The 27,553-nt window shown below is 44.0% G+C and overlaps 1 protein-coding gene and 1 long non-coding RNA gene across 2 annotated transcripts in view; one reads left to right on the top strand and one right to left on the bottom strand.

The window, feature by feature from the left end:
- Window positions 1-16,433: 16,433 nt before the first annotated feature.
- OCSTAMP (osteoclast stimulatory transmembrane protein) lies at window positions 16,434-27,514 on the bottom strand. The gene is made up of 3 exons (XM_033914966.1): window positions 27,424-27,514; window positions 23,142-24,192; window positions 16,434-17,544 (listed from the first exon to the last, which is right to left on the bottom strand). The coding sequence occupies exons 1-3, from the start codon at window positions 27,447-27,449 to the stop codon at window positions 17,188-17,190; spliced, it is 1,434 nt and encodes a 477-aa protein (XP_033770857.1). The 5' UTR covers window positions 27,450-27,514; the 3' UTR covers window positions 16,434-17,187.
- The window catches only part of LOC117345802, a 48,397-nt gene continuing 38,147 nt past the window's right edge, over window positions 17,304-27,553 (top strand). Inside the window, exon 1 of the long non-coding RNA XR_004536511.1 lies at window positions 17,304-17,449. This is a non-coding gene — a long non-coding RNA (uncharacterized LOC117345802). The remainder of the gene's footprint in view (window positions 17,450-27,553) is intronic.

Genomic DNA, 27,553 nt, shown 5'->3' with positions numbered 1-27,553 from the left:
AACTTAAGTTAGAATTCACATTCTCAAACTTTTTAGCCACAGAATGTGAATAATCCGATGTTTGTTTCACTGATTCTCTGAGAAACTCTTCAACTCTAGTAATACCTAACCACAAATCTTTAAGGGTAATATCTTGTTTTTCCACTGCTTGTGGTTGCTCTTCTACTACACCTGTAAATTCAGGTGGTTTAGGTATTTCAGTGTAGATGATACCACAAAACCAGTAGAAATAGCGGGAGTTATAATCCCGCTACCTCCAGATACTGGATGAAGAGGGGGTGTCCTTTTGAGGGGGCTTAACGATGCTCCGGATATGGGAGAATTCGAATCAAGTAAAGTTTGTACTGGAGATTCTGTAGGAAATGTCAAATGTGTGGCCATAGGACCAGAAACAGCAGGTGTTGAGCTCTTAGGCTTAATTTTTCTTTTACCCATAATGTCAAATTAAAGTTATACAACCTGGCCTCCTGCTCCCCGGCTCCACGGTGCTCCAAGGGGCGTGTCCTGCCCCTTAGGGCACGCCCCTTCGGCCATACCGGGTGCCTGGACGGACTTTCCAAAACCCAGCAGTTGTCTGGATTTCGGAGCGCTCTAGCAGTGTGGAGGGTCTCTGAGCATGTGCGGATGATGTCACATGCGCCGCGCATTCTTGGAGCTTCCTGGCCACGGCCCAGAGGTCAGGAATAATGAGGCGAGGCTTTGGGGGGATGTGGTTTGGGGTGGAATGGGACGGGGCTGAAGGCAGAATGGGGCGGGGCATGGGACAGAATGGGGCGGGGCCAGGCGTCCTGGATTTTGCCGAGAAAAATGTGGCAATCCTAATCTGGCATATGGTGCCTTAAATTGTGCACGCAAATCAGCGCTTACAGACAATTTGAACGCACCACTTAATTGTTTAACAAGCCTAATTGGTGCCAATAATTGTCAAATAACACCTCATAATTGATGCTAAATTTGCACTGATTTCAAGTTATATCTACAACTTGTTAGGTGCATTCTATAAAGTGCTGCACATCAGTGGTGAGGAGTGGCCTAGTGGCAGAGATGCTGCCTCAGCAGCCTGAGGTTGTGGGATCAATTCCAGCACTATTCCCTGTGACCCTGGCCAAGTCACTTAGTCCTCCTTTGCCCCAGGTACAAAATATACGTAAGCCACTTTGAATGTGGGACTACATAAAAGGCGGTTTTCAAGTCCCGTTCCCTTTCCCTCCTAGCGTGTGAAACTGAAAAATGGGTGTGACCAGGGGAAGAGCATAGGCATTCCTAAAATGTATGTGCACGGTTATAGAATTACTTGGGGGTGTAAGAGGGCGTTAACGTCTTAGGAGGATGGGGGGGGGGCATGCGGACTCATGACTTATGCAGGTTCTGGCCAATATTCAGCAAGGGCTAGGTTTACCAGGCGTCTGGATTTCCACAAACATGTCCTCCTGTTGAGGACATGTCTGTGGGGTCTGGACGGCTTTTCAAAACCCGGCACTTTGTCCGGATTTTGAAAAGCCTCCTCAAATCGCGTCAGACAGGGAGGAAGTGTGACATCATCACATGGCATCTGCACATGCATGGACTTTCTCCCAGCCTGACAAGAGCAGTCAGCGGGGGGAGGAGGGGGGGGCAGGGCTAGGGTAGGACTGGGGGCAGGATTAGGGCCTTTCAGGACAGGGATGGGCGGGCCTGGACGGGCCTGAGGGCGGGTCTGGGGTCTGCATTTTCCTGTGCTAAAAATATACTTAGACTACAGACTAATTTACAATCTAATTTACTAGACTAATTTACAGAATAATTTGACCATATACAGACTAATTTACAATCTTTGTAAATTTGACCATGTAAGTCCATTTCTGAAAGAAGTACCTGTTAAACATTGAATTATTTTACAAACTATTTTTAATCACCTTTAAGGTATTAACTACAGAAGAGCCATCTTATATTGTACGCTTGTGAAGCCCGTATATATTAGTAAGAACTTTAAGATCAGCGAATAAACAACTCCTCGTAGTTCCAACTTATCGGGATATAGTACTCGGACATGTTAGGGATGCTGTCTTCTCTGTTAACGGTCCGAAGTATTGGAACTCTTTACTACTATCGCTTCGATTAACCACATTTATTGATAGTTTTGAAACGGATCTGTAAATGGATCTTTTTTTCAGACGCATACTGTTAGGGTATTATTAGGCGGGGCCTCATGCAAAACGGGAAAAATCCTAATATGCTCACCTCTACTCTTTCTATCATAAGTTGTGGTTCATTTCCTTTTCCCTTCATTTTTGTGAATTTGAATTCTGTTTTATCTCGTATATGGATTTTAGATTGTAAGCCACCCTGAAGGCAACCCCCTAGGTGCGGGATATTAAATTTTTAATAAGCTTGGAAAAAATGGTTTCTATTTTTTACTCCATAGGTACCGTGAGCTGAACACAAAACGCTGGGGCAGTGTTTTTTACCTCCCCCAACCCTGAAATGCCCTGTCTAAATTAGATTGTAAGCTCTTCTGAGCAGGGACTGTCTACTGTATGTTAAAATGTACAGCACTACATACTCCTTTCAGCGCTATAGAAATAATAAATAGTAGTAGTAGTAACTTCTATGCGTCTTATATGGGTCCCGGTTGAATATCGGTTGTGACCTGCATAAGAGCCAGTGGCTAACACCCTCCAGTCAGCCACCAATATTCTAGATGCCACTTTATAGACTTGTCCCTTCATCTTCTAAATAATGTCATAATGCCCTGTATTGCTCCATGGTGCAACCTCACTTGGAGTATTGCATTCAATTCTGGTCTCCTTATCTCAAGAAAGATATAGTGGCGCTAGAAAAGGTTCAAAGAAGAGCGGCCAAGATGGTAAAGGGATGGAACTCCTCTCGTATGAAGAAAGACTAAAACAGTTAGTGCTCTTCAGCCTGGAAAAGAGACGGCTGAGGGGAGATAGGATTGAAGTCTACAAAATCCTGAGTGGAGTAGAACAGGTACAAGGGGATCAATTTTTCACTCTGTCAAACATTGCAAAGACTAGGGGACACTCGATGAAGTTACACAGAAATACTTTTAAAACCAATAGGAGGAAATTTTTTTCACTCAGAGAATAGTTAAGCTCTGGAACGCGTCGCCAGAGGATGTGGTAAGAGCGGATGGCGTAGCTGGTTTTAAGAAAGGTTTGGACAGTTTCTGGAGGAAAAGTCCATAGTCAGTTATTGAGAAAGACATGGGGGAAGCCACTGCTTGCCCTGTATTAGTAGCATGGAATATTGCTACACCTTGGGTTTTGGCCAGGTACTAGTAACCTGGATTGATCACCGTGAGAACGGGCTACTGGGCTTGCTGGACCATTGGTCTGACCCAGTAAGGCTATTGTTATGTTCTTTTGTTCTTCACTCACTTTGAGTTACAGGAAGTGTGGTTTAACCAAGGAGGGGGGTAGGCTATTTTTAGGACTCTAGTATTTTCCTATATCCTGATTCTGTAAGCTAAGATCAGCAGAGTTAGTCAGTTTTCCACTGATGTGCAATAATTTTCCTTTTGGCGTGTGTTTTCCATTATGGTGAATCAGACACCAGAAAATGGAGACAAATGGTGGGAAAGGAAGTTAATGGATCCAAGGGGGTTTCCTATGGTTGGGGGGAGGGGGTTGCTACTGGAGCCATTATATGAGTAAGATGTTGCTCAACATAGAATCAGCAGCAAAAGATCTTGGTGGTGGGCTGGAGATTGATTTCTTTGGCTTCTCCCACCAAAAAGGGGATCTGCTGAATATTTTGACCTGGAGCTGGTGTAAAAAGGAGTCTATGGCTGCATTAAACCCCAGAAATTAGGTTACATATACTGAAAAATAACACAAAATAACGGGTCAACCTACTAAGGTGTAAGTAAACCCCATGTTTATTGTAGGTATTAATGGCTGATGTCAACAACAAACAACGTAAGTTTTTTCTTCTCAGCCTATAGAACCACCATTCTATCGAGCCAGTATATTCCAGACTTGTATCCCATGGGGGTCAATATTCAGACCACGGGAGCCCTACTGTCACCTAACTGACCAATCAGCGGGTACGTTTCTAAAAAAGATTGAAGGCGCCGTTCTAAGGCACTAGTCTCATTCCTATGGAGGCACAGAGAGACGCCTAAGGACGGCAGGGGCGTGGTTTGTGCCGGAAGTGGCCTTAGGCATCCCTGTATGCTCAGTAGGCATCAGACCAGCGCCTTAAATGTTTATTAAAAATTTTTGTATTCAAAATCAGCCAACTATTCACTTTTATGCTGCAATATATAATGGCAAGTGACCCAAATGCAGCAGCTCAAACTTTTTACCTATATTTGTTCATTTAATTTTATTTTCAAGCAGACTCGTCAGACATACCACCACCAGCCATAGGCGATGTGGATCGGCTGTGTATGTCACTACTGGCATATATTCATCATCCGTACTGCTTTTGTTCTTATTTTATTTAATGTATAAATATTTGTAATGACTTTATAAATATTTGAATCTTTTTGTTTCAATTTAATTCTCCTCTAAAATACTACCACTTTGGTTAGTGTTAATAATTGATATAAATTCATGTATAAGAAGCCAGAACTTTCTGCATCGTTTGTCTGTTTTGAAATTATAGGGGGCTGGTCTTGAAAAAGCCTATGAGCGAAACATGTCAGCCAGTCCCTTCCTGGCACTGAGAAGAAATATGCATGAAGCACAAATTAAACATATGGTGTCAAGCTAATTGATTTTGGCTTCTTATACATGAATTTATATCAATTATTGACACCAACCAAGGTGGTAGTATTTTAGAGGAGAATTAAATTGAAACCAAAAGATTCAAATATTTATAAAGTCATTAAAAATATTTTGATATTAAATTAAATAAGAACAAAAGCAGTACGGACGATGAATATATGCCAGTAGTGACATACACAGCCGATCCACATCGCCTAAGGCTGGTGGTGGCATGTCTGACGAGTCTGCTTGAAAATAAAATTATATAAAAAGTTGGAGCTGCTGCGTTTGGGACACTTGCTATTAAAAATTGTATAAGGAACGCCATTAAAACATAGAAAATGTAACAAAAAGATAAAATCCACAATTAAAATGAACAGATTCAAATGATTTAAAATAACCACATGTTGTTGGACTAGGTCAATGGATCTTTGTAAGTTGTAAAAACAAAATAAAGAATATTGAACTAAAAAAAAAAAAAAAAGTCTAAACAGTTGCCAGAGACAGAACTCTACTCCCAATATTTTCAAGAAAATGCTAGGCCAAAAAAAATGAGTCTTAATCAATTACCTGATTTTACCTAAGAGAACTCAGAGCGAATCACAACTGGAACAGAATTCCATAAACTAGGAGCAGATGCAAAAAAAAAAAACACAACCCAACAGATTCCATGTTAAGAACATAAGAATTGCCGCCGCTGGGTCAGACCAGTGGTCCATCGTGCCCAGCAGTCTGCTCACGTGGCTTCCCGCTGATCAAAGATAAGTGCCCTAACTGAGACTAGCCCTACCTGAGCACGTTCCGGTTCAGCAGGAACTTGTCTAACTTTGTCTTGAATTCTCGGAGGGTGTTTTCCCCTATGACAGACTCCGGATGAGCGTTCCAGTTTTCTACCACTCTCTGGGTGAAGAAGAACTTCCTTATGTTCATACGGAAGCCAATCGCACCAAATGAACTGGAGCAAAGTCAATTGATGGGCGGATACCGAATGCAAATTGGTGGTAGGCCTATAAGGAACTAATCATTTTCCCAAATAGACAGGTTGACTGGATTGTAGTGGTTTATAGGCAAGTGTTAAAGCCTTATGAATAGGACGAAATTTGACAGGTAACCAATGATACTCCTTTATAAAAGGAGAGAGGTGATCATATCTCCGAGCATTTACAAGATCTCTAATAGCAGTATTCTGTATAGTTTAAAATGCTGACCTACATTTAAGACGCCTTTGTTAAAAAACAGCCGCGATCCTACAAACGGCGCCAGTGCATAATGGCACAAGATAGGTGATCGTTTCTTAGGTGACCACCAATAAAGCACCATTTATAGAATCCAGGCCTAAGTTCTAACTGGCAATATTCAGCAGGAAATAACCAACTATCTCCCACTGAATATTGACGGATGGTTAATGAAGTGCCATTTAACTGGTCAGGAGCTCTAACTATTGGGCGGACTATGCTTAAAATTTGAAGTGGCCAAAGATGATGACAAAGAGCAAAATGTCAGACTTCAACTCTTCTCCCCTCTCTCATCCACTTCTCTACCCCTCATTTCGGCAAAGCATAGGCAGCAGTGGTAACTTCGGTAGCCACAGACAGCACAGGACGCTTGTTTTTCAGTCTGTGTGCGCCCAGGCCCCAGTACTCAGCATGGGTTTCCAGCCTAACAGGGCACCCCCACAGGAGAGAAAAGGTATAGGGAGTTGGAACATTCGCTGAATCATAAGCTCCATGCTGACTGCTACTACTACAATGTAAATATTAAAGGACCTCAGTAATTCGTAAATCAAACACAGGGCTGGCTTAACCTATGGACTAGGTGAGGCTCTGGCCCAGGCACCGGCGCTAAAGGGTGCCAGTTGCCATGGGCTGTGGCATCACTAGCCAATAATTTAAGGTACGAGATCCCGTTTGAATTCTCTCCTCTTCCTCCCTCTTCTGACCCTGTTGGCCAGCTGCTGAGAGGGGAGAGGGTCATCACTGCGGTTAACCACGGGAAACCATCCCCGTGTCATTCTTTAAGGAGAGAGGGAAGAATTCGAGTATTAATGGGCTCAGCCATTGACCATCAAGCCTTGCATTGAAGAATGCTGGTGTAGAAGGACTGAGGTTGCGATAGACACTAAAGAATGACAGTCTCTGGTATCCAGAGCAGATATTGTGATGTCATAATGCCTCATTCCATCAGTGCCTATGAGCCAAACTCATCAGTGATGTCACAATGGCTTCATATACTTAGCTCACCTAAGAATCAGAGTATGAATGGACAAAGCCACCGACTCTCACGCCTTGCACTGAAGAATGGTGGAGTAGAAGAACTGAAGTTGAGATAGACACTAAAGAATGACACAGGATGGTTTCCCGTGATTATTCGTAGTGATAAGGATGGGGACAAATTCTGTCCGTTTCATTCTCACAGTGACGCTGCCGCTTGACACCACCGCTGGTCCTCCTTCCTCGCAGCAGCTAGCCTATGAGGCTGCATCCTATCGTGACTAGGCAGTAGCATCAGAGGAGGGAGGAGGGTATTGGCAGGGGGGAGGGGGGGCCTGAGACAGAGGCCAAAACAGAAGTGGGTCCATGGCACCACAGCGTCTTGAGTCAGCCCTGGTCAAAAGTTTCAGCGCTTATAATAGGAACCTTCTTATAGAAATACCCTCTGCGTGGCTGACTGAATATTGAGCTCTGCATGTATTTTGTTTAACTTTTGACAAAACTCGAAGCTGATCAGTGCATTGGTGTAAAACATGACTATTTTAAATATAACAAAATTGTGAGATAAAATGCACAGCCACATGCCAGGATGCCTTTCAGAGACATATTAATAGATTATTTCCTTGTCCAGATGGAAGGTTGAAGTTTTCATTAATGGAAATTGAAAACGAAATGTATTTTGTTCTCTATTGATTTAGAGATTTAAACTAATCCGGATTCAATCTTTTCTTCTTCTTTTTTTTTTTTTTGTTGTTGTTAAAAAAGCATTACGTTCTTTTTAAAGTTTTAAATCAAATGGAATTCAATAATGAAAGTTAAAAAAATAAAAAAATAACTGCCAAGTTGGGCTTATAAATGATTTCTGGGTACTTTTGCAGGGAGCGTACTATCTGCTGAATGCTGAGAATCATTTGGAATCTTAAAGGACGTCAGCTGTGTATGATAACGATGAAAGGGAACAAGATTTTGTTAAGCTGTAAAATTGCTTTGCAACATAAAGGAGTAATTTTATGAAGTCATTATCACACATGTAATGGCCACATACATGTGAAAATCGCCTCTTATAAAATATCAACCAGTGTAAAATTTATCTTGCACTCTTCCTTATCTAGGAAATTTCAACTGCTGTCTTTAGAAAGATTTGTTTAATAACGTTTCGGAGATGTGGAGATTCTATGGGATTGAAGAAGAATGGATGCAGTCCCTCGTCCAGAAACTGGTGACAAGGAAGAAGGTTGGTAAGTCTCACGTTGGTGCTTGGAAAAACAACGGAGGCTCTGCTGAAAGACAGGATAGCGAACTTCCTTAAATCCAGCAGGTTACAAGGTTCAAGGCAACATGGTTTTAGCAAAGGAAAATTGTGCTAGTTGAACTTGATTGATTTCTTTGACTGGGTGACCAGAGAATTGGATCAAGTAGATGTGGGGGGCCATTTTCCATATGACGTCTAAGGCCGAGTTTAGACATTTTAAGAACTGAGTCCAAAAATCAGGTAGAGAAAAAGGCCATTTTCAAAACCGCAAAAATGTCTACGGTATCTTTGTTTTTTTTTTTTTTTTTTAAATGACCAGGATCTTTTCCAGATAAGCCCTGCCACCAGTGGCGTTCCTAGGGAGGGGCGGGGGGGGGGCGGGCCGCCCCGGGTACCAGCCCTAAGGGGGTGTTCCCGGCCTTGCCGTTCAGTCCCCCGCCACCCCCGAAGGACCGTTCGCCCCCCTGGCCTCCCCGCACCACCTATGAACAGCCGCAGCAGGATAGCGAAGTCAGCGTCAGCGATCCCTGCGCTGCTTCCTGCGCCGCGATCCCGCCCCTCCCCTGACGTCAGAGGAGGGGCGGGACCGTGGCGCAGGAAGCAGCGCAGGGATCGCTGACGCTGACTTCGCGATCCTGCTGCGGCTGTTCATAGGTGGTGCGGGGAGGCCAGGGGGGCGAACGGTCCTTCGGGGTGGGTCGGGGCATCAGGCCTTCAGGGTGGGGCGGGCGGGCAGGCAAGCAGGCTTTCAAGGGGGAGGGGGTGACAGGCAGGCATCCTTCAAGGGGGGACAGGCCTTCGGGGGGGGGGGTGCAGACCTTCAAAAAAAAAAAAAATTTTTTTACATGGGGGGGTGCAGACCTTCAAAAAAAAAAAAAATTTTTTTTACATGGGGGGGGGGGGGGGTGTCAAAAAATGATGCGCCCCGGGTGCCACATACCCTAGGTACGCCACTGCCTGCCACTAATGGAAAAAGTGGACGCGCCGAAAGTTAAGCCCCGCCACCTTTTGCCAGCGCACACAACCTTAACCGGTGAAGTTCTCAGCACAACGGCCCCACAACGCGGCGCGATGTGTATAAAGTAAAGTGGGGGGGTTCCCCCCACGCCCCCCCGTCGGAGCACCCAAAAAAGATTATAAAAAAGAGGATATGAAACTTAACATTATAAAAAAATAGGATAAACTGTCGACCATTTTTTTAAGGGCTCCGACGGGGGTGGGGGGCGTGGAGGGGAACCCCCCACTTTACTTTCTACAGATCGCGCCTCTTTTTTATAATTTTCTTTGGGTGGCGGGGGTTAACTTTTTGGCGGGGCTTATCTGGAAAAGATCCAATGACCGTTTCTAGACATGTTCACCTTTAGTGAGTCTATCATTTTTGACCATTTTTGAAAAATAAAATGATCTAATGCAAAACGCACAAAACAAGCCATTGGGATGTATGTAGGAGGGGCCAGCATTTATAGTAGACTGGCCACACAGACATGAACATAAGAATAGCCTTACTGGGTCAGGCCAATGGTCCATCAAGCTCAGTAGCCCGTCCTCACGGTGGCCAATCCAGGTCACTAGTACCTGGCCAAAACCCAAGGAGTAGCAACATTCCAGTATCTCAGAGTAAGCAAGATTCCGGAACCCCCTAAGAATAGCAACATTCCATGGTACCGATCCAGGGCAAGCAGTGGCTTCCCCCATGTCTTTTTCAATAACAGACTAGGGACTTTTCCTCCAGGAAATTGCCCAAACCTTTCTTAAAACCATCCACGCTAGCCACTCTTCTCACATCGTCTGGCAATGCGTTCCAGAGCTTAACTATTCTCTGAGTGAAAAAAATATTTCCTCTTATTGGTTTTAAAATTATTTCACCGTAACATGCCAGCAGAGCAATGGGGCACCCTAAGAAGCACTGCAGTGAACTTCACATAAAGAGTCCCAGGTACACAGCTTACCATAACCCCCTTACATTGTATGGGGAGCATGGCAAAATCCACCCAAAATCTACTGGACCCACCTGTCTACCACCCGAATAGACTTTATGCCTGAATGTGTCACCTAAATGTAAGTACAGAAGGGTTTTGGTGAACACACACTTTATACCACAAGTGTACCAGTTAGGGTGGGATATGGGCCTGGGGCCACTTCTCTGAAATCCACTGTACTGACTACAAAGCTACTGCAGACACCTGGTTGCTGCTCTGTTATAGGGTTACCATACGTCTGGATTTACCCGGCCAAGTCCTCTTTTTAGAGGACTGTCCGAGCATCCGGACAGCTTTTCAAAATCCGGCACTTTGTCCGGGGTTTGAAAAGTGTCCAGCTTGGGACCGCGGTGGGGTGGACAATTCTGCGCATTGCGGGATGCAATGAGGTGATGCCGCGTGCAATGCGGTGACGCCCACATGTGTGTGATGTCATCGTGTCAGATCTGCACATGTTCAGATGCCCTCACAACATGGCTCCTAACACGAGAAGAGGCTGGGGGCAGGGCTGGGGAAGAACGTAGGGAGAGGGGGGACATGATTGAGACATTTAAATATACACTTCTCCCTCGTTATTCGCGGGGGATACGGGCAGAGCCGGACCGCGAATGGCGAAAAACCGCGATTATCCAGCTCTGACCCACCCCCACCTCCCTGCCGCCTTCCCGGCCTTACCTGGTGGTCTAGAGGGCTTTTGGGGCAGGAGCGATCTTCAAACGCTCCTGCCCCGTGCAGATCGCCATGAGGAAATGGCTGCTGTGAGTTCCTGTAGTCTCTCGAGACTACGACGGGAACTCCCTACAGCCATTTCCTATTTGGATTTTAGCAAAGCCTTTGACACATGGAAGGATTATGAATAAAATAAGAGGACTGAATTTAGGGCCCAAAGTGGTGAACAGAATTAGAAAAAAAAATTCCCTATTTAAAACAAACACGCATCACTAGGAATTACCCCACACCCCCAAAAGAGTCTGAAAGAGATCCTTTCAGATATCAAGCATGCACTGACCTAGCTGTGAACTTCCTAACTACAGATAGAGATAGACCTGTTTTTGCTGTTGCTTTTATGTGGCTTCTGCAGAGTTATTAAGATAATGTAGCCAGAGAGCTTGTCTCGAATGGCGAAAAATAACACGGGGCTGGGAGCCCTAGGTGCCCATGGGTAGGGTAGTTCACGGGGAGAAAAAGGGGAGGGCAGAGTCATGGGGAAGTCGGGTCGCGTCGAATTGGATGCGCGATTGGTGGTTGCTAGGGGGCGTGGCTGCGGAGGATTCTTAAAGTCGGGACCTTGGAGGACTTCTTTTTCTGAGTCCTCCAGGGCGGCTTTTTTCCCGCCCACCCACCCTCTAGTGATGGTTTTGTAGCTCGGGTTGGCGGGTCTCCCGAGCTACTGGGTGCTGGGGCTCATCCGGCGATGAGCGGTGGGCCGGCGGGGAGCCGTGCCCGGGGGTCTACTGAATCAGTTAATGGGGCATGAGGTCATGCCACCCCTCAGACTCTTGCTGTTCATGGCGGGGTCGAGGGAAAATGTGTTGATGGGTACACCGGATAGCTCGGGAGGAGCTGCTGATTTGTTATATGGAAGTTAATGCTTGTGAATGTTAATTTATGCAAAATTATTCCTGTTTATTAATAAATTGAGCTGCGGCTATTTATGCCAAACAATGGTGTGGTCTATGAGTTATTTGAGGGAAATGTTGGGTAGGGGTGGCAAGGGGGGGTAGTAGGAGCTATCCAGATCCCGCTGTTAATTCCTTGTTAATACTTCCTATCTCTTTATGACTAGGGGAATTCTGAGTACTCTTACAGAATTGCAGACTTGTAAATATGTATATATAAAAAAGGATCAAATAAACTGCACCTTATTCAAATAACTTTGATTTGACAATCATCCACCAATATCCAATAACAAAACTGTTCCCCTTATTTTTGAAACAGAAATATGATTGTCAATTCAATTCTCAGACGCACCACTCCACGTTCAAATATATTTCATAACGCTAAGCTTGATGTGCTCATGTCTTCACCGGATCCGGCTTAGCGTTATGAAATATATTTGAATGTGGAGTGGTGCGTCTGAGGATTGAATTGACAATCTTATATTTCTATTTCAAAAATAAGGGGAACAGTTTTGTTACTGCATATAAAAAAGGAAGCACATCTTTACCGTAGATTTGCCACTGAAAAAAAATGTACAATGTTTTAGCCTTTGCATTTTTTTATTTTGTATTTTATTATCTGTATTTTAATATTTATTTTAAGTCTGTTATTTTCTACTTTTTCTTAGGATAATGGAGTTCCTTTCCATTTTTGTAAACCGATATGATGTTTTTGGGAAGAGCGGTCTATAAATATAAACACAAATGGGTATGCAAACGATTTCCTGGTCACAGAGTCCACAGAAGAGTGACTAGCAGAGTCTGCTCATAGAAAAATCAAATATTTGAGAAGAAAACGGAGGGGTTGAAATGGAGCAAGATGGTTGACGGCACTCTGTGGGCGTGACAGGATTTTCTTTGACATTTTTCTCCCATGTTAGGAAAAAAAAAAAGAGAAAAGGAAGTAATCAGGTGGGTAAAGAAGGTCCACTGACTGTGCAAATCCTTGGTTCAATGGACTGTCACCTTCAGCGCTCTGATTTGGAAGGTTTGCCCAGACTTTAGCTGATGGGAGTGACTGAGAAGCTTGTAAAGGGAGTTCCCTTGGCCTTCGAGACATCTCGAGGTCAGTAAATCTGACGGCCATCCTCGAATCCAGCTGCGGGTAGAGTAGAAGGCACCGGCAATGAGGCTTCTCTGGCATTAGTTGTGGACATGGTGGCCGGCATCATTATAGTGGCCCCACTCTGTTCCATCCCCCAGCCACACCCAGTCCTTCCCCCCAGCCCTGCACCCACACGAACCTCGCATCTCCTTTCCTGAGCTCTGACCAGCATCTAGAGGGCCTCTGCACACGCATGGATGTCAATGCGATGACATCACACTCATGCATGCATGTATGTGATGTTATCACATCAACATCCACGCATGTGCTTCACGACATTCATTCCTACCAGAACACCTGGCCTTCGTCACATGTGTAGAACATAGATAAACCCTATGCAAATACAGGACCACAAACTAAAAGTCCTAATATACACAAACAAAACCCTAAGATGCCAGACTCTGCATGCAGTACAACAACAGAGAAATAGAAAGAAATGTTTTTCTTCCAGAACAGTGCAAAATATAGGAAGCATATGTAAATTCTGAATACCAACACATTTTGATCACTAAATTGAAAGTAAAATTACTTTTCCTACCTTTGTGTCTGGTAAATTTATTTTTCTACTCGTATTTTCCCAGTCTTTGGGTTCACTTCCTTCTGTCTGTGCTCTTAACCCTGTTTCCAGGACCTTCTTATCCATTTGCTGTTTTCTCTCCTTCACTTTCTGCCCTACATCATTCTTTGGCATTAACTTTTTAATATTCAACTTTCTTCCATTTTTTTGCTTCTTCCTTAGATCTCTCTACTTTTCCGTGTCTTCCCTTCCCATCTATCCAAGCGGACTATTTTCTCCCTCTTTCTGCCCTCTCCCATTTAAATACCTACGTAATGTAAATGCGCATGAGTCAAGTCTCTTTCATTTGAAAGGAAACTCTGCAATGAGAGGGCATAGGATAAAGTTAAGAGGTATTAGGCTCCGGAGTAATCTGAAGAAATACTTTTTTACGGAAAGGGTGGCAGATGCATGGAACAGACTCCCGGAAAAGATGGTGGAAACAGAGACTGTGTCTGAATTCAAGAGGGCCTGGGATAGGCACGTGGGATCTCTCGGAGAGAGAAAAAGAAAATGGTTACTGTGGATGGGCAAACTAGATGGGCCATTTGGCCTTTAGATGCCGTCATGTTTCTGTGTTTCTATATTTCCCCTATTTCCATCTATCCATAAATAGCATTTCTTCCATCTCTCTTCAAGTTTCAAGTTTATTATAAAATTTGATTAATCGCTTATTCCAAATTCTAAGCGATGAACAAATCAATAAAATTACAAAATTGGGGGGGACAAACATAACTAACAAAAAACTAAATCTTACAAAACATAATAAAGACTAACTTTATAAACATAATAAAACATGAGGAAAGAATAGGAAAAGAAATACAATCTGATTACTAGAAAAAGAAGACAATTAAGGTTCTCCTATGTTCTCCCTCTCTCTCCCTCCATCCTTATGTTCCATCTCCTCCTTCTCTTACCTGTCCCCCTTTCCCCCTCCTATGGTCTGGGATCTTTATCTGCCCCTTCCATTCCCTCCTCTGGAGGTCTGACATCTTTCCTGGCCTTTTCTCCCCATCCCCGCAGTCCAGCATCTCTCTTACCCTCCCCATGCTACTCCCCCTCCCCCTCCCCCCCCCCCCCCCCCCCCCAGGATCCGGTGGTTGCTCACCCTGCACTGCCATAACTCTTTGAGCTTCTTTTTTTAGGGCTGCCCCGCAGATTTGAAATGTGAGACAAGGCACTTCTTAGGTCTCACAAAAAATGATTGTGTCTTCTTTCATATTTGAAATCAGCATCTGATAGACAACAGCTCATTATCACCTACCTTTTCCAGCAACATAGGGTTATATCTTTACTTAAGTCTTATCGTTTTAAAGAAACTTTTCTAAACCACTATTGATGCTAAAAGTGAGACAAATTCTGAAGTAAGATGGCTCTACCCTTGAGGAGTCTAGGGGAGAGCATGTCAGCTACTTCAGCTGAATCTCCAAAGACAAGAGCTTTCTAGAAGTCCAACCACCTGCTCTGATGATGTATCCTGCATTGTATAAATAACATTTTTCTTAATTTGTGTATATAATTGTCTTTTCAAAGAGACTTCTTATCAAAATGTGGTCAGCTTTTGCATACACAATAATTATTCCTTAACCTGAAAGTATCTTTTGTCACTTTAGAGCATTTCTGTGCTGTTCTGCAATCCCTATCATTTCACCCCTTCTGCTTATTCATGCTTGAAAGTTACAATCACTGGGATACACAGCGGTTGACATGGTAACATGGACGGATGTGATAGGATCATAGGCCCGTGCTGCAAGTCTAAGTAAGACCTGCTAGGGAAGAACATAAACAAATAGTTTTCAAATCCTGTTTTGGTGAACCTCGAGAGAACTGGGTTTTTTACGCATACCGAAACCGCAAAGTTGACATGATTATAACGGAACGGTGATCTCCAACCTTTTTCACGAAAAGAGCCAGAATATGAATGCGAGAAAATTCTGAAGGCCACCAGATTTCAAGTTTTCATATTTAAGCCTACAAAAGATCTCTGAAAATTCTGTTTTCATTGTGCATTTCTTCAGGGGGGGGGGTAGCAAACTTTAGCGTACTTTCCATAATTTTCTCATCGCAAGGATTTCTCTAGCTTTGTCATACCACTACGGTGCACATGCATCTGACTATGAACCCTGACCTCTGACCTGTCCTAAGGCTATATGTGCACACTGGGTGCTGGCACAGGCATAAGGGTTGCCAGATTTCCTCTTTGAAAAAAGAGGACACCCAGCCTCGCTCCACCCCCAGTCCCGTCCCATCCCGCCTCCAGTGGGTCAAATTGGTTAATTGAACATTGTTGAGATGTGCAGCCATAATTATCCATCAATAAATAAGATGAATTGGCCATACATGTGGTTGACACCAACCAATAATGTCTACTTGGACCAGCTCTCTTCCCAAGTAGCCTCGAGTCCCCTCGATAATTTATCATCTGCACTATCACCTGACTGCAGTCTGCGGATTTCTGAGTTTTGGTCCATTTTTTTTTTTTTTTTGCCACTGAGAAGGAATTCTCTTGGGTTTTCAGCTGTTTCTCACAACCGTGAGTCTCCTCTTAGTTCCGTCCTTTAAAAATATAAATAAGTGGGTAAATATATAGGAAGTCAATGCATTTAGGGCTCCTTTTACAAAGCTGCGGTAATCACTCTAACGCCCACAGGGATTTCGTGAGCATCGGAGCGTTTGCCACGTGGCAGCCACTACCATAGCTTTGTAAAAGGAGTGGGGGGGGGGGGGTGCAGGGGTTATTCTAGCAGCTCAGTTTGTAAAATGATTGATCAGGGTGAATGTCTCCAGCATTTGGACTCCTCTCGTATTTTCAAACAGGAAATCTAGATGGCATTCCTGTTTGAAAATTGCTGTGAGATGAATGGATTTTTTGTTTTGTTTTGGGGGGGGGGGGTGGTTTGGGGGTGTTATGAGCAGGACATTTATTTATTTTATTTTTTTATTTTTAAAATTTCTATACCGTCTATAATCTAAACGGTTTACAAAAATCTTACATACATAAGTTTTAAGACAATATAAAAAAGCAAATAAACATAAATAATCAGATCCTCGGAAAATCAGCAATCAGGAAAATCAGGTGGCAAGTCAAATACACGCAAGACAAATGCGCATGACACAATCAACGTGCACGATAATATAGCCCGGCGCGCGTTTGTCCGCATGCTTATGTCTTGCGCGCTGTTGTCTAGCGTGACATAGACCTGCATACAAATGTCCTGTGCTTAATTGTCCTGCGCCCAAATGTCTGCACGCATTTGACTACATGTATTTGTCTTGCACGCATTTGACTATGAACCAGAAAATCAATGCCTACTTCTGACTTGAGCATTCTTGCTAAAATACCCTTCCACAAATATCATCCATACTATTGTACTTCACTAGTCTGGGACTGTTTATCCCATTCTTCAAATAGGTCCTGAGCTTTACGAGTCTGACCACATGGCATATCGATGCAAAAAAAATTCTTTGACACATAATTTTTTGATGTAGCCAAACCTGGGATAGAACCATGTGTTGTATTCACCAGAAAAGCTCAAACCTGCCAATCCAATTGACAGATTTATACTTTTCCAGTGAATAAAGACGACTGGGTTAGTTTCACATTAATTTAACTCAAGATCCTAACAAGTAAGGCCCTTAATAAACTTCCGCTTTGGACGGATTTTAATTTATCAAGAAATACCAGTAGAGTTGCTGGCACACTTCTAGGGTGATATCATTCTGCTATGTTACATTCTTTTTGGCACCCAAATATCGCTTGCTTCTTCTGGTGTTTTTGCAATATTTTATTGTAAAGATACCGAACTCGTTCTTCTTCTCGTTTCTCAAAAAAGGAGGCTGAGATTTTTCTGCACAGCCGATGAGCGTAGGTCTCCAGAAAAACCATGGCATACACAATGCAGAACATAAGCCCGACGGTGATGGCCATCGCGTTGTTTGGAGGATTCGATTGGAAGGTGCAGTCTGCAGAGACATAGGTGAGGTCTCTTTGGTACCTTTTATTAAATGACATCACACTAATGTCAGGAACTTTGATGGGTATAAGATTGGCTGCTACAAACGATATCTTGGCCTGCAGTAAAGAGAGACACGGATTCATCATTTTGCAGCTACAATATTATTGTCTTTAGGGATCTGTGAACAATTGAAAATGAATCTATAAAGCCAAGCAGATTTCAGACTGGCAGGGTTGGCTTCATGATTAAGCAAAGTGGGTGGTTGTCTAGGGCAACACCTTCTCTTGGGGGGAAGGATTAGAGGCAAAGAGCAGCTGCAGTCAAACCAAAATGGATCCTGACAGCTGCACAAACTCAGAGAACTACTACCGTGTTTCCCCAAAAATAAGACACTGTCTTATATTAATTTTGGGCCCAAAAATACACTAGGGCTTATTTTCGGGGTAGGTCTTATTGAATTCATGTACATGATCATCTCTCCCTTCCTCTCCTTCACCCCAATTCTTCCTCTTTCCTTTCTCTCCTCCACATGTGCAGCATCTTTCCTCCCCTCTCACCCATCCCCTTATGCCTTCCCTCTGCATCTTTCTATCCCTCCCTCCCATCCCTTTGTGTTCTGCAGCATTTTTCTATCCCTCCCTCCCATTCCTCATGCAGCAGAACCCTTACCCAGCTTCTATCTTTCCCTCCCTCCTTCTCCTTGTGTAGCAGAACCCTTGAGCACCTCCCCACCCCCACCACACAGCTGTACCCCTGCTGACTCTCGCATCCATCCATATCTCCCTCCCATCCTAACCCCGCCAACCGCGAGACCTACATACCTCCCTCCAAAGAGCAGTGTCGGGAGCACTCCAAACAGGCTGCTTCGTGGCCTTCTCCCACTGGGGCCTTCCGTGCGCCGCATTACTAATGAGATCATCAGTGATGTGGCAGAGGGAATGCCCCGGCGGGAGAAGGCCATGAAGCAGCCTGTTTGGAGTGCTGCCGACGCTGCTCTTTGTAGGTCTCGTGGTAGGAGGGTCGGCATGGTTCAGACGGGAGGGAGAGATGGAAAGATGGGATGGTCAGCAGGGGATCGGCTACACGGCAGAGGCGGGGGAAGCGCTGCTGCCGGCAGATCCAGGGACATTCAGGTTAGGCTTCCATGGACTACGGCTTATATTAAGACCTACCCCGAAAATCATGCTAGGGCTTATTTTGGGGGTAGGGCTTATTTTCAAGGAAACACGGTACTAGCACTACTTATCAATACTATAGTGCTGTTAGGCGTACCCAGTGCTATACATTAAAATATTCAAGAGACCAGTTCCTGCTAAGTAGAGTTTACAATCTAATCAAACACAAAACAGGATAAGTAGCAGGGTCAGGGAGTTTCTCAGGCCTGGGTGCTTTTACAAGCGAGTGGGTGTTAGGAGTTAAAAACAACCTCGAAAAAAAAACAGGCTATTAGCCTGGATTTCAATACTATATTTCCTTAAGTGAATTCAAGGCTATTAAATATAGGAGCTAAAGGTCATCGTATTCTAAATCAGTGAAAGACTTTAATATTATTTTAAGTCATGCTAGGTCATCGAGCGTGATTAGAACTTTATAAAGTTGCAATGACTGGAAGGTAAACTCTTACTTCAAGGGAGGTTTTTCAGCCTTCCTTTCAGAGTTTCATATCTCTGAGCATTTTTATATACCTTTTGATCACCCTCCATTGACAGTTTATTCTTAGGGGTCATTTACTTTATATATAGTGGATTTCAATACTGCCAGGGACGGAGCTTGCTGTATTGACTCAGGCAGTTTGTTCCACGATCATCTTGATAAAGGAACTATCTCTCTTGACATATCAGCGGCCTTTGACCTTATTGATCACTCCCTTCTCCTCTCTTGTCTGAGTTCACTTAGCATCAGGACATTGCCCTGAGTTGGTTCCCATCATTTTTGTCGAATCGGTCTTAGAGCCATCAGTCTTTGCTTTTAACTCTTATATGTTTAAAAATATGTGGGTCGATATTAGCAACAATGCCCCGATGTTCCTGGCAGCTAGCTTACATAGTTATATTTTTCAACCTTCACGGTCATTATGATCTGCATCAAAAGATCTTCTGGATATTCCTTCTGTTCATTCAGTGAGAATTGAGGAATTTTTTATATCGCAAGTCCTAAACTGTGGAATTCTTTGTCCAATATTTATAAAAGCTACTGCAAATATAGGAACCATAGGCATAGGAACGGGGGAGGCCATAAATTCTCGGTTCTTTTATTTTGGTCCTCACACCGACCCTTCTCCCAGTGGTGTTGCTTAAATCTTTGGGCAGCCACTGTGCAGCGTCAGATAGCAGGCCTGCCCCAGAACCCTTCATTCTACTTTCAGGGTCAGGCCTGCTCATGGATGTTGCGCAGTGGCTGCTGAAGATTTAACTAAAGCGCTGGGAGGAGGTGGGTGGAGGACTCGGGAGCTGTTTAGAGGTTGTGCTCTAGGGCAGAGCTCCTGGCCCCCTCCCCAAATAAAGCACCGTTCCGCTGCCTATGATATGAACCATCTAGAAGTTTATGTTCCTCACAAAAGGTCTTTTACAGGCCTCTAGAGATGCTAAGCTTCAAGTGGCAAAGTTAACATTTCTTTAAGACAATGGCCCCAAAGTTGTTGAATTCTATTTTACTAGAATTGAGAGCATTACCATGTTTTGCAGCATTAAAAAAAAAAAAAAAGTTTAAAGCAGGGGTGTCCAACCTTTTGGCTTCACTGGGCTGCATTGGTCGAAAAAAATGTTTCTGGGGCCGCACTAACATGCAAATGCTGCAGCAAGACAGAGGAGGGAGCTGGCAAGACGGTAAACACCGGGGGGCAGCAGAGGAAAATACTGCATCGCCCTCGACCGGGGCCGCACAAAATACTTCACAGGGCCGCATGCGACCCTCGGGCCACAGGTTGGACACCCCTGGTTTAAAGCTTGGACCCTTTTCTACTAAACTGCGCTAGCGGTTTTAGCACAGAGAGCCACGCTGAATGGCCCGCGATGCTCCTGATGCTATAGGAACTCAATGAGCGTCGGAAGCAGTGCGGGCCATTCAGCACGGCTCTCTGCGCTAAAACCGCTAGCGCGGTTTAGTAGAAGAGGGGGTTGGTGTTATAGCAAGATTTTACTATCTGGATAATTTAGATTTGCTGTAAAATAGTAGGCTGAAATTCTATAAATGGTGCCTCAAGCTAGACCAGTGGTCTCAAACCCGGGGCCCGGGGGCCACATGCGGCCCACCAGGTACTATTTTGAGGCTATCGGTATGTTTATCATAATACAAAAGTAAAATAAAACTGTTTCTTGATCATATGTCTCTTTAGCTATAAATTACAATATTATTATTAAGACTTAGCCAAAAGGAAAGATTTATAAACTATAAAGAGTTTTACCTCATGCCAAATTGTCATTTCTTTAATAAGACATTAACTATTTTTTCTGAGGCCCTTCAAGTACCTACAAATCCAAAATGTGGCCCTGCAAAGAGTTTGAGTTTGAGACCACTGAGCTAGACACAGGTAGGTGTCCTACTGGCGCCTAGGTTAATTGGAAAACGCCGTTTGAAACATCAAAAGTTAAAGTAAAGCGCCTACCAGCACCTAAACCAAAGGCACCAGAATCGCTCTTCCAGAGGTGCATACAAGCGCCTAACACCATTATAGACGTGGCTAATGTTAGAAGTGGCATCAGGCACTGTATTACGCCCACGTAAGTGTGATTCATGGCAAAGACAGGTGCCGGAAATGTAGGCCTTGATAACCATGGACAACATTTATGGCCCTTTTCATTCTGGGAGGTGCAATTCTCTAAATGGTGCCATTGTGTGACTGATACGCGATTGGCGGCTGTCGACATTGGCACTGTTTAGAGGATCTGGACCTGACTATACAAAATGTGGGTATTTTAATGGGTACTCTTTATATAATATATGTAATGGGCAATGGATAAAAGATCTCATGTATGACATTTGTTTGGCCTCAAGCTATTTTTGATGAGGCAAGAAATCAAATCTTGTAAATTTGAAATGATCATTTTTATATTCACATTTGTACTTAATGGAGTAAATCTTATCCTACTTATGTTTTAGTAATTGACCAGGGCTGTGGCACCTTGAGGCAACTTTTGCATTGGTACCCCCCTCCACCTGCAATCTGATATCTCTCCCTCCACTCCCTTTTCCTGTGACCTAATATCTTACTCTCCCCCCCCCTCTCTCAAATCCCCCTCTCCTGCTAAGTCATGTGAGGCAGTGTCTCAGGGCACTGACGATAAAGGGTGCTAAAATCCCAGTCCGACATATATCCATCGAGAAGTCTGAAGGGATGGTTAACAAGACTAAGAATGTTATGATGCCCCTGTATCGCTCCATGGTGCGACCTCATCTGGAGTATTGCGCTCAATTCTGGTCTCCTTATCTCAAGAAAGATATAGTGGTGCTAGAAAAGGTTCAAAGAAGAGTGACCAAATTGATAAAGGGGATGGAACTCCTCTCGTATGAGGAAAGATTAAAAAGGTTAGGGCTCTTCAGCTTGGAAAAGAGACAGCTGAGGGGGGAGACATGATTGAAGTCTACAAAATTCTGAGTTGAGTAGAACGGGTGCAAGTGGATCGATTTTTCACTCTGTCAAAAATTTTAAAGACTAGGGGGCACTCGATGAAGTTACAGGGAAATACTTTTAAAACCAATAGGAGGAAATATTTTTTCACTCAGAGAATAGTTGAGCTCTGGAATGCATTGCCAGAGGTTGTGGTAAGAGCGGTTAGTGTAGTTAGTTTGAAGAAAGGTTTGGATAATTTCCTGGAGGAAAAGTCCATAGTCTGTTATTGAGAGGGATATGGGGGAAGCCACTGCTTGGGTTTTGGCCCGGTACTAGGGACCTGGATTGGCCACCATGAGAACAGGCTATTGGACTTGATGGACCATTGGTCTGACCCAGTAAGACTATTTTTATGTTCTTATGACTGAGATTTTAGCACCCGATTCTATAAATGGCTCCTAAAAAATAGATTCCAAGGAACATGGTACATAGTGCCTGTGAATCTTAAGTTAGGTGCCATTTGGAAAAGATAGGGAAGTTCTTTTTTTTTTAAGTTCAATCAGAAGTTCTAAGTACCTAATTTTATTTTATGGTGACCCATTCTGGGCTCCTGAGGAGGACGGGATATAAAAATAAATAAATATGTAGAATTGTGTCTAGTGGCATCTAAACTGGACTTAGGCGCCAGTAGGCATCTGAACCATAGGCGCACCCTATTTATGCCTGGGTTTTCTTGGCCTAAGTACCAGCGCCTAAGTCTACAACAGTCTAAGACACACCCACAATCTGTCTCTAACCACGCCCACTTTCTGGGAGGCACCTTGAACTAGGCACCTACAATCCAGTTAATTTTAATTGAAGCCAATTATGAGATACGAATCGCTTGTTATCGATGCCGATTAAGCTTTTTAAATAATTAAGTTAGGCATCTACTGTAGATTGGCTAGGCCTAACTTTAGGCGGTTTTTTTAAATAGAATCTGGACCTTTATGACTGGCACCCTGGGCCAGAGCCTCTCCTAGTCCATAAGTTGAGCCGTCCCTGTAATTGGCTTACATTTGGGTGCAAATTAAATCACGAACTCAATTCATATTATCTAGACAGGATGAACTAAGGAGAGGATTACAATACCAACGTTCAATGTGTTCTATCGCTGATACTTACAGAATAGGCTATGTCAAGATTCATAGGAACTGTGGGAAATTTGTGAACCCAGTTTTCAACTGCCACTGCAAGGTGAAATGCAATGTGGTCCGTCGCAATGATCATTAAAGTCAACAGCAAGAACGAAGAGAGGAGGAGGATGCGTAAGAAGCACTTGAATACTTCCTGCTTCGACAGTTTCAATCCTGTCGACTTTATTAATCGTTTAGGTGCCGATGTCAGTAGGTGAGTCGTGTTCTTTCTAAAAGCCAAGTGTTCCAGATTCTTGGTGATATAGATGTTGTCAAAGTTTAAGTCCGTGAGGTAGCATTTCAAGTACCAGGCTGACTCAAAGAGAAGATAAAATACGAAGATGCCTGCGATTACCCTGTTAGATATCAACACAGTGCTTTCAACCAGTTCTTCTACAGCTGAGAAATCGTCCTTAATCTTTTGAGTGGCTGCCAGCATTTGATTGCGGACTGTTGACTCTTCAAAATGAACGGCAAACTCAAATCTTCTATTGTTCGACTTGAACGCTACTTCAGCCATTTTGTCAGCGACCCTGCTAACAGCACGACTGAAATCGTGGGACGCTTCTCTCAGAAGGACCGTTGAATTGAAGAGGCTTTCAGCAGAGGTCAGGGAAATGCATTTTAACACCTGCAGTATGGCTTTAATATTGCTGATAATATTGTGAACGATGTTAAAGGTGATGATCATGAAGCAGGTGGACAAGAGCAGTCGGCGACCTTGTTTGGTGCCTAATGTGGGGACAGTGACGGTTACCACACAACGGACAGGGTGCATTAAAGCCAGGGCAAAAAGCATCAAGAGGCTAAAACTGATAGAAATTCCGACTGCCAGGTGACATGGATACTGCAATGAGGCAGACAGCCAGTTGTATAAGAGGCCACCTGTCGACAGAGCAATGCAGGAACAGAGCGCAAGCAAGGAAAGGCATTCTCTGGAGTTTTCAGGAACTGGCTTAGAATAAGCAGACCAGGCGTCCAGCAGAAAGCCTTTTAGTCTCATAAAGAGGTCAGTTCTACAGTAGTTCCGGATTCTCTGCCTGAAAAGGTAAAAACCAAAAAACATCATGGGCCTAATTTTATAAACGGTGCTTTAGGGGTCCTTTTACCGAGGTGCGCTAGCCATTTCAGCGCACGCTAAATATTAGTGCGTGCTAAATGCTAACACATCCATTATAGTCTATGGATGCGTTTAGCGCATGCTCATATCTAGCATGCGCTAAAACGGCTAGCCCGCTGTAGTAAAAGGACCCCATAGTTAGGTGCCGCTCGGCACCGTAATTGAGGCTGCCTTAACAACGCCTAACTAAAATCTGTGCCCAATCGACACTTCATTAAACCAATTAGCTTAAATGGGTCGGTATTGGCTGCACCATTGAAGTTAATTGAATAATTAATTTTAAAAATTTTGAATTAAAAGTTAGGCGTGGAATTCTGCACGGCACCTTCTGATGCCTAACGATGCCTACCTGAAAAGGTTGACTTAGGCATGGCAAGGCATCCGAGTTAGGCCCCAGTAAATTAAGACGAGAATATACCGGCTTAATATACTGGGGCGTACTAGTGCTGCCCGATTCAAATCGATTCAATGATTCACTTTGATAAATCGATTTGTTGTCCGAGAAAATCGGACTCACTGATTCGGCGACCTCCACCCTGATAAGACCTGACATACCTCCAAGGCCTCCTAAAACAGCAGCGGTGGCGTACTGAATGGACTGCTTCGTGGTCTTCCACGACGAGGCCTTCCCTCTACCTTGTCACTGATGATGTCAGTGATGCAGCAGAGGGAAGCCCTAGCGGACCAGATCGCAAAGCTGATGCTGCTGTAGGAGGCCTTAGAGGTATGTCAGGTTTCACAGTGGGAGGATCAGTGGGTGCTGCTGCTCAGGGGGATGGGAGGGGAGGAAAGATACTGCACTTGGGGGAAGAAAGGAGAATTGTAGGGGTGGAGGAGAGGAAAGGAGAAATGGAACAAAGAGGTAGAAAGGGGTGAGGGAGAGAAATCCTTCATATGTTGGAAGAAGGGAGACGTATGGAGAAGAGAGAGGGAGAAAGGTTGGACAAAGGGTGGAGGGCAGGGAGAGATGGTGCATGGAGAGAGAGAGAAAGAATGTTGCACTGATAATGAAGGGGAGGAAGGGAGAGATGCTGCATGGAGGGGAATAGAGAGGTTTGACCCAGGGCACAAGGCAGGGAAAGAGAGGATGGTAGACAATGGAAGGTAGAAAAAAAAAATTATTTTCTATTTTATGATTACAGTATGTCAGATTTGAAATGTGTATCCTGCCAGAGCTCATGTTAGACAGTGAGCGTGAGCTGGGACCTAATAGAGATAGAAAAAGTATTTTTTATTTTGTGTATACCACAGTGCTAGTGTGGGGTTGGAGAGGACAAAGAGGAGGTGGGTGGGTAGAAAGACTACAAAATAAACCTTCCAGGACATTTGAAAAAAATGTCCAATTGGGCAGGAAAAGTGAATTGAATTGAATCAAACATTTTTTCCCTGAATTGGTCAGCACAGGTGCTTGTAAAAAGTGGGCAAAATGTTCAGAGTATCACCTGGAGTGCTCATTTTAACTGAGGAGCTCATTTTAATACATTTCAAAATGATTATCAAAGGCTGCTACAAAACACAGAAAAGACCACGTTGATTGAAATACGTCGACGCTAAACCACTTTGATGTGGTTTAGCATCATTCATTAAAGGCACAGTAAGCTTGGTCCATCGGGAGGGCCCAAGTTGGGAGTTGCTGTCTTAATGCGTGAATTAGAGCGTGCTAACATTTAAAATAATGCAAAGCCAGTAGCCAGGCTTATGCAGTAATGGTTAACATGGGTTAATTAATGTGCTAATTGTCTAACACTCTTTAGTAAAAGTTTCCAAGTTTATATAATCTTTGATATACCGTTTATCAAATATATGCCTAAATGGTTAACAATTATCAATGTTATTTAAAAAAGAAAAAGAAAATTATAAGGGAGAACAATACAGGCTAACTTACTGGAACCAATATGGAAGAGGCGGGAATTGGTGAGTGAATAAGTCCATCGAGATGGAAATAAACAAAGCATAAGAGGGAGGGATGCCAAGGAAGGGGATTGAAACAAGAGGGTAGGGTAGGGTTCGCTTCAAAAAAAGTGTTTTCATTTAGTATTACCGACTGCATGGAAAACTGTTTGGACTCTAACCCTCTCTTTTACTAAGGTGCTGCTAACCGATTAGCGTGCACGCTGGAACACTGCCCATACGCCGAGAGGTTGGATAGGCTGGGGCTCTTCTCTCTGGAGAAAAGGAGGCTCAGGGGAGATATGATAGAGACCTTCAAGATCATGAGGGGCATAGAGAGGGTGGATAGGGACAGATTCTTCAGACTGAAAGGGACAGCGAATACGAGGGGGCATTCGGAGAAACTGAAGGGAGATAGGTTCAAAACAAATGCAAGGAAGTTTTTTTTCACCCAAAGGGTCGTGGACACTTGGAATGCGCTACCGGAAGAAGTGATCAGGCAGAGTACGGTACAGGGATTCAAACAGGGTTTGGATGGATTCCTGAGGGATAAAGGGATCGTGGGATACTGAGGGAGGAGCTGGGATGTAACACAAGTATAGAAAGCTAACCAGGTAATAAGTATAGAAACCCAACCAGGTCGTGCATGTGCAAGACCGGAGGGTTAGGACCTCGATAGGAAGACAGGACTTAAATGAGAAACCAAGGTGGCAAGGGAGCCCCTTCTGGTGATACAGACAGGTCGTGACCTGTTTGGGCCGCCGCGGGAGCGGACTGCTGGGCGGGATGGACCTGTGGTCTGACCCGGCAGAGGCACTGCTTATGTTCTTATGTTCTTATGTTAGCGTTTTTTGTGCGCGCTAAATTGATTAGTGCGCGCCAATCGGTTAGCACACCTTAGCCCCCTCTTTTACAAAGGCGCGCTACGCTTTTTAGCGCGTGCCAAATGCTAACACATGCATGTTATCCTTTGGACGCGTTAGCGGTTGGCGCATGCGTTGATTTAGCGTGTACTAAATCTGCGCTAAAACGCTTAGCGCGCCTTTGTAAAAGAGGACAACGAATGAAGGACACAAACTGATAAACGAGGGAGACGCTGAAGCATTCGCTTCTTACAAATATTTCCTCTTCAGTATTACCTCCGCAGCTCGGTATTTGCCATGAGTGAGATTTACAGGGCACCTGCTAAACTCAATCAATACTTTTCTCGGGTTTATTTTAAGCTAACAGAAGAAACAGGTGTTGGACGTCAAGAACTTACCTAAGAGCTGTTGCTGGTTCACCCATTGTTGTCGTCTTTCCCCCAAGCCCGAATGTTTTCTGCGCTCGGAAAGAATTCTCTCAGATCTAAACAGGGACTGTTGCATAAGGAGAACTGAAAGCGATGACAA

Source organism: Geotrypetes seraphini, chromosome 11, assembly GCF_902459505.1.
Source record: "Geotrypetes seraphini chromosome 11, aGeoSer1.1, whole genome shotgun sequence".
Classification (NCBI taxonomy): Eukaryota; Metazoa; Chordata; class Amphibia; order Gymnophiona; family Dermophiidae; genus Geotrypetes; species Geotrypetes seraphini.
Note: the sequence above shows the minus strand (reverse complement) of the source record. Positions and strands in the feature narration are given on the sequence as shown.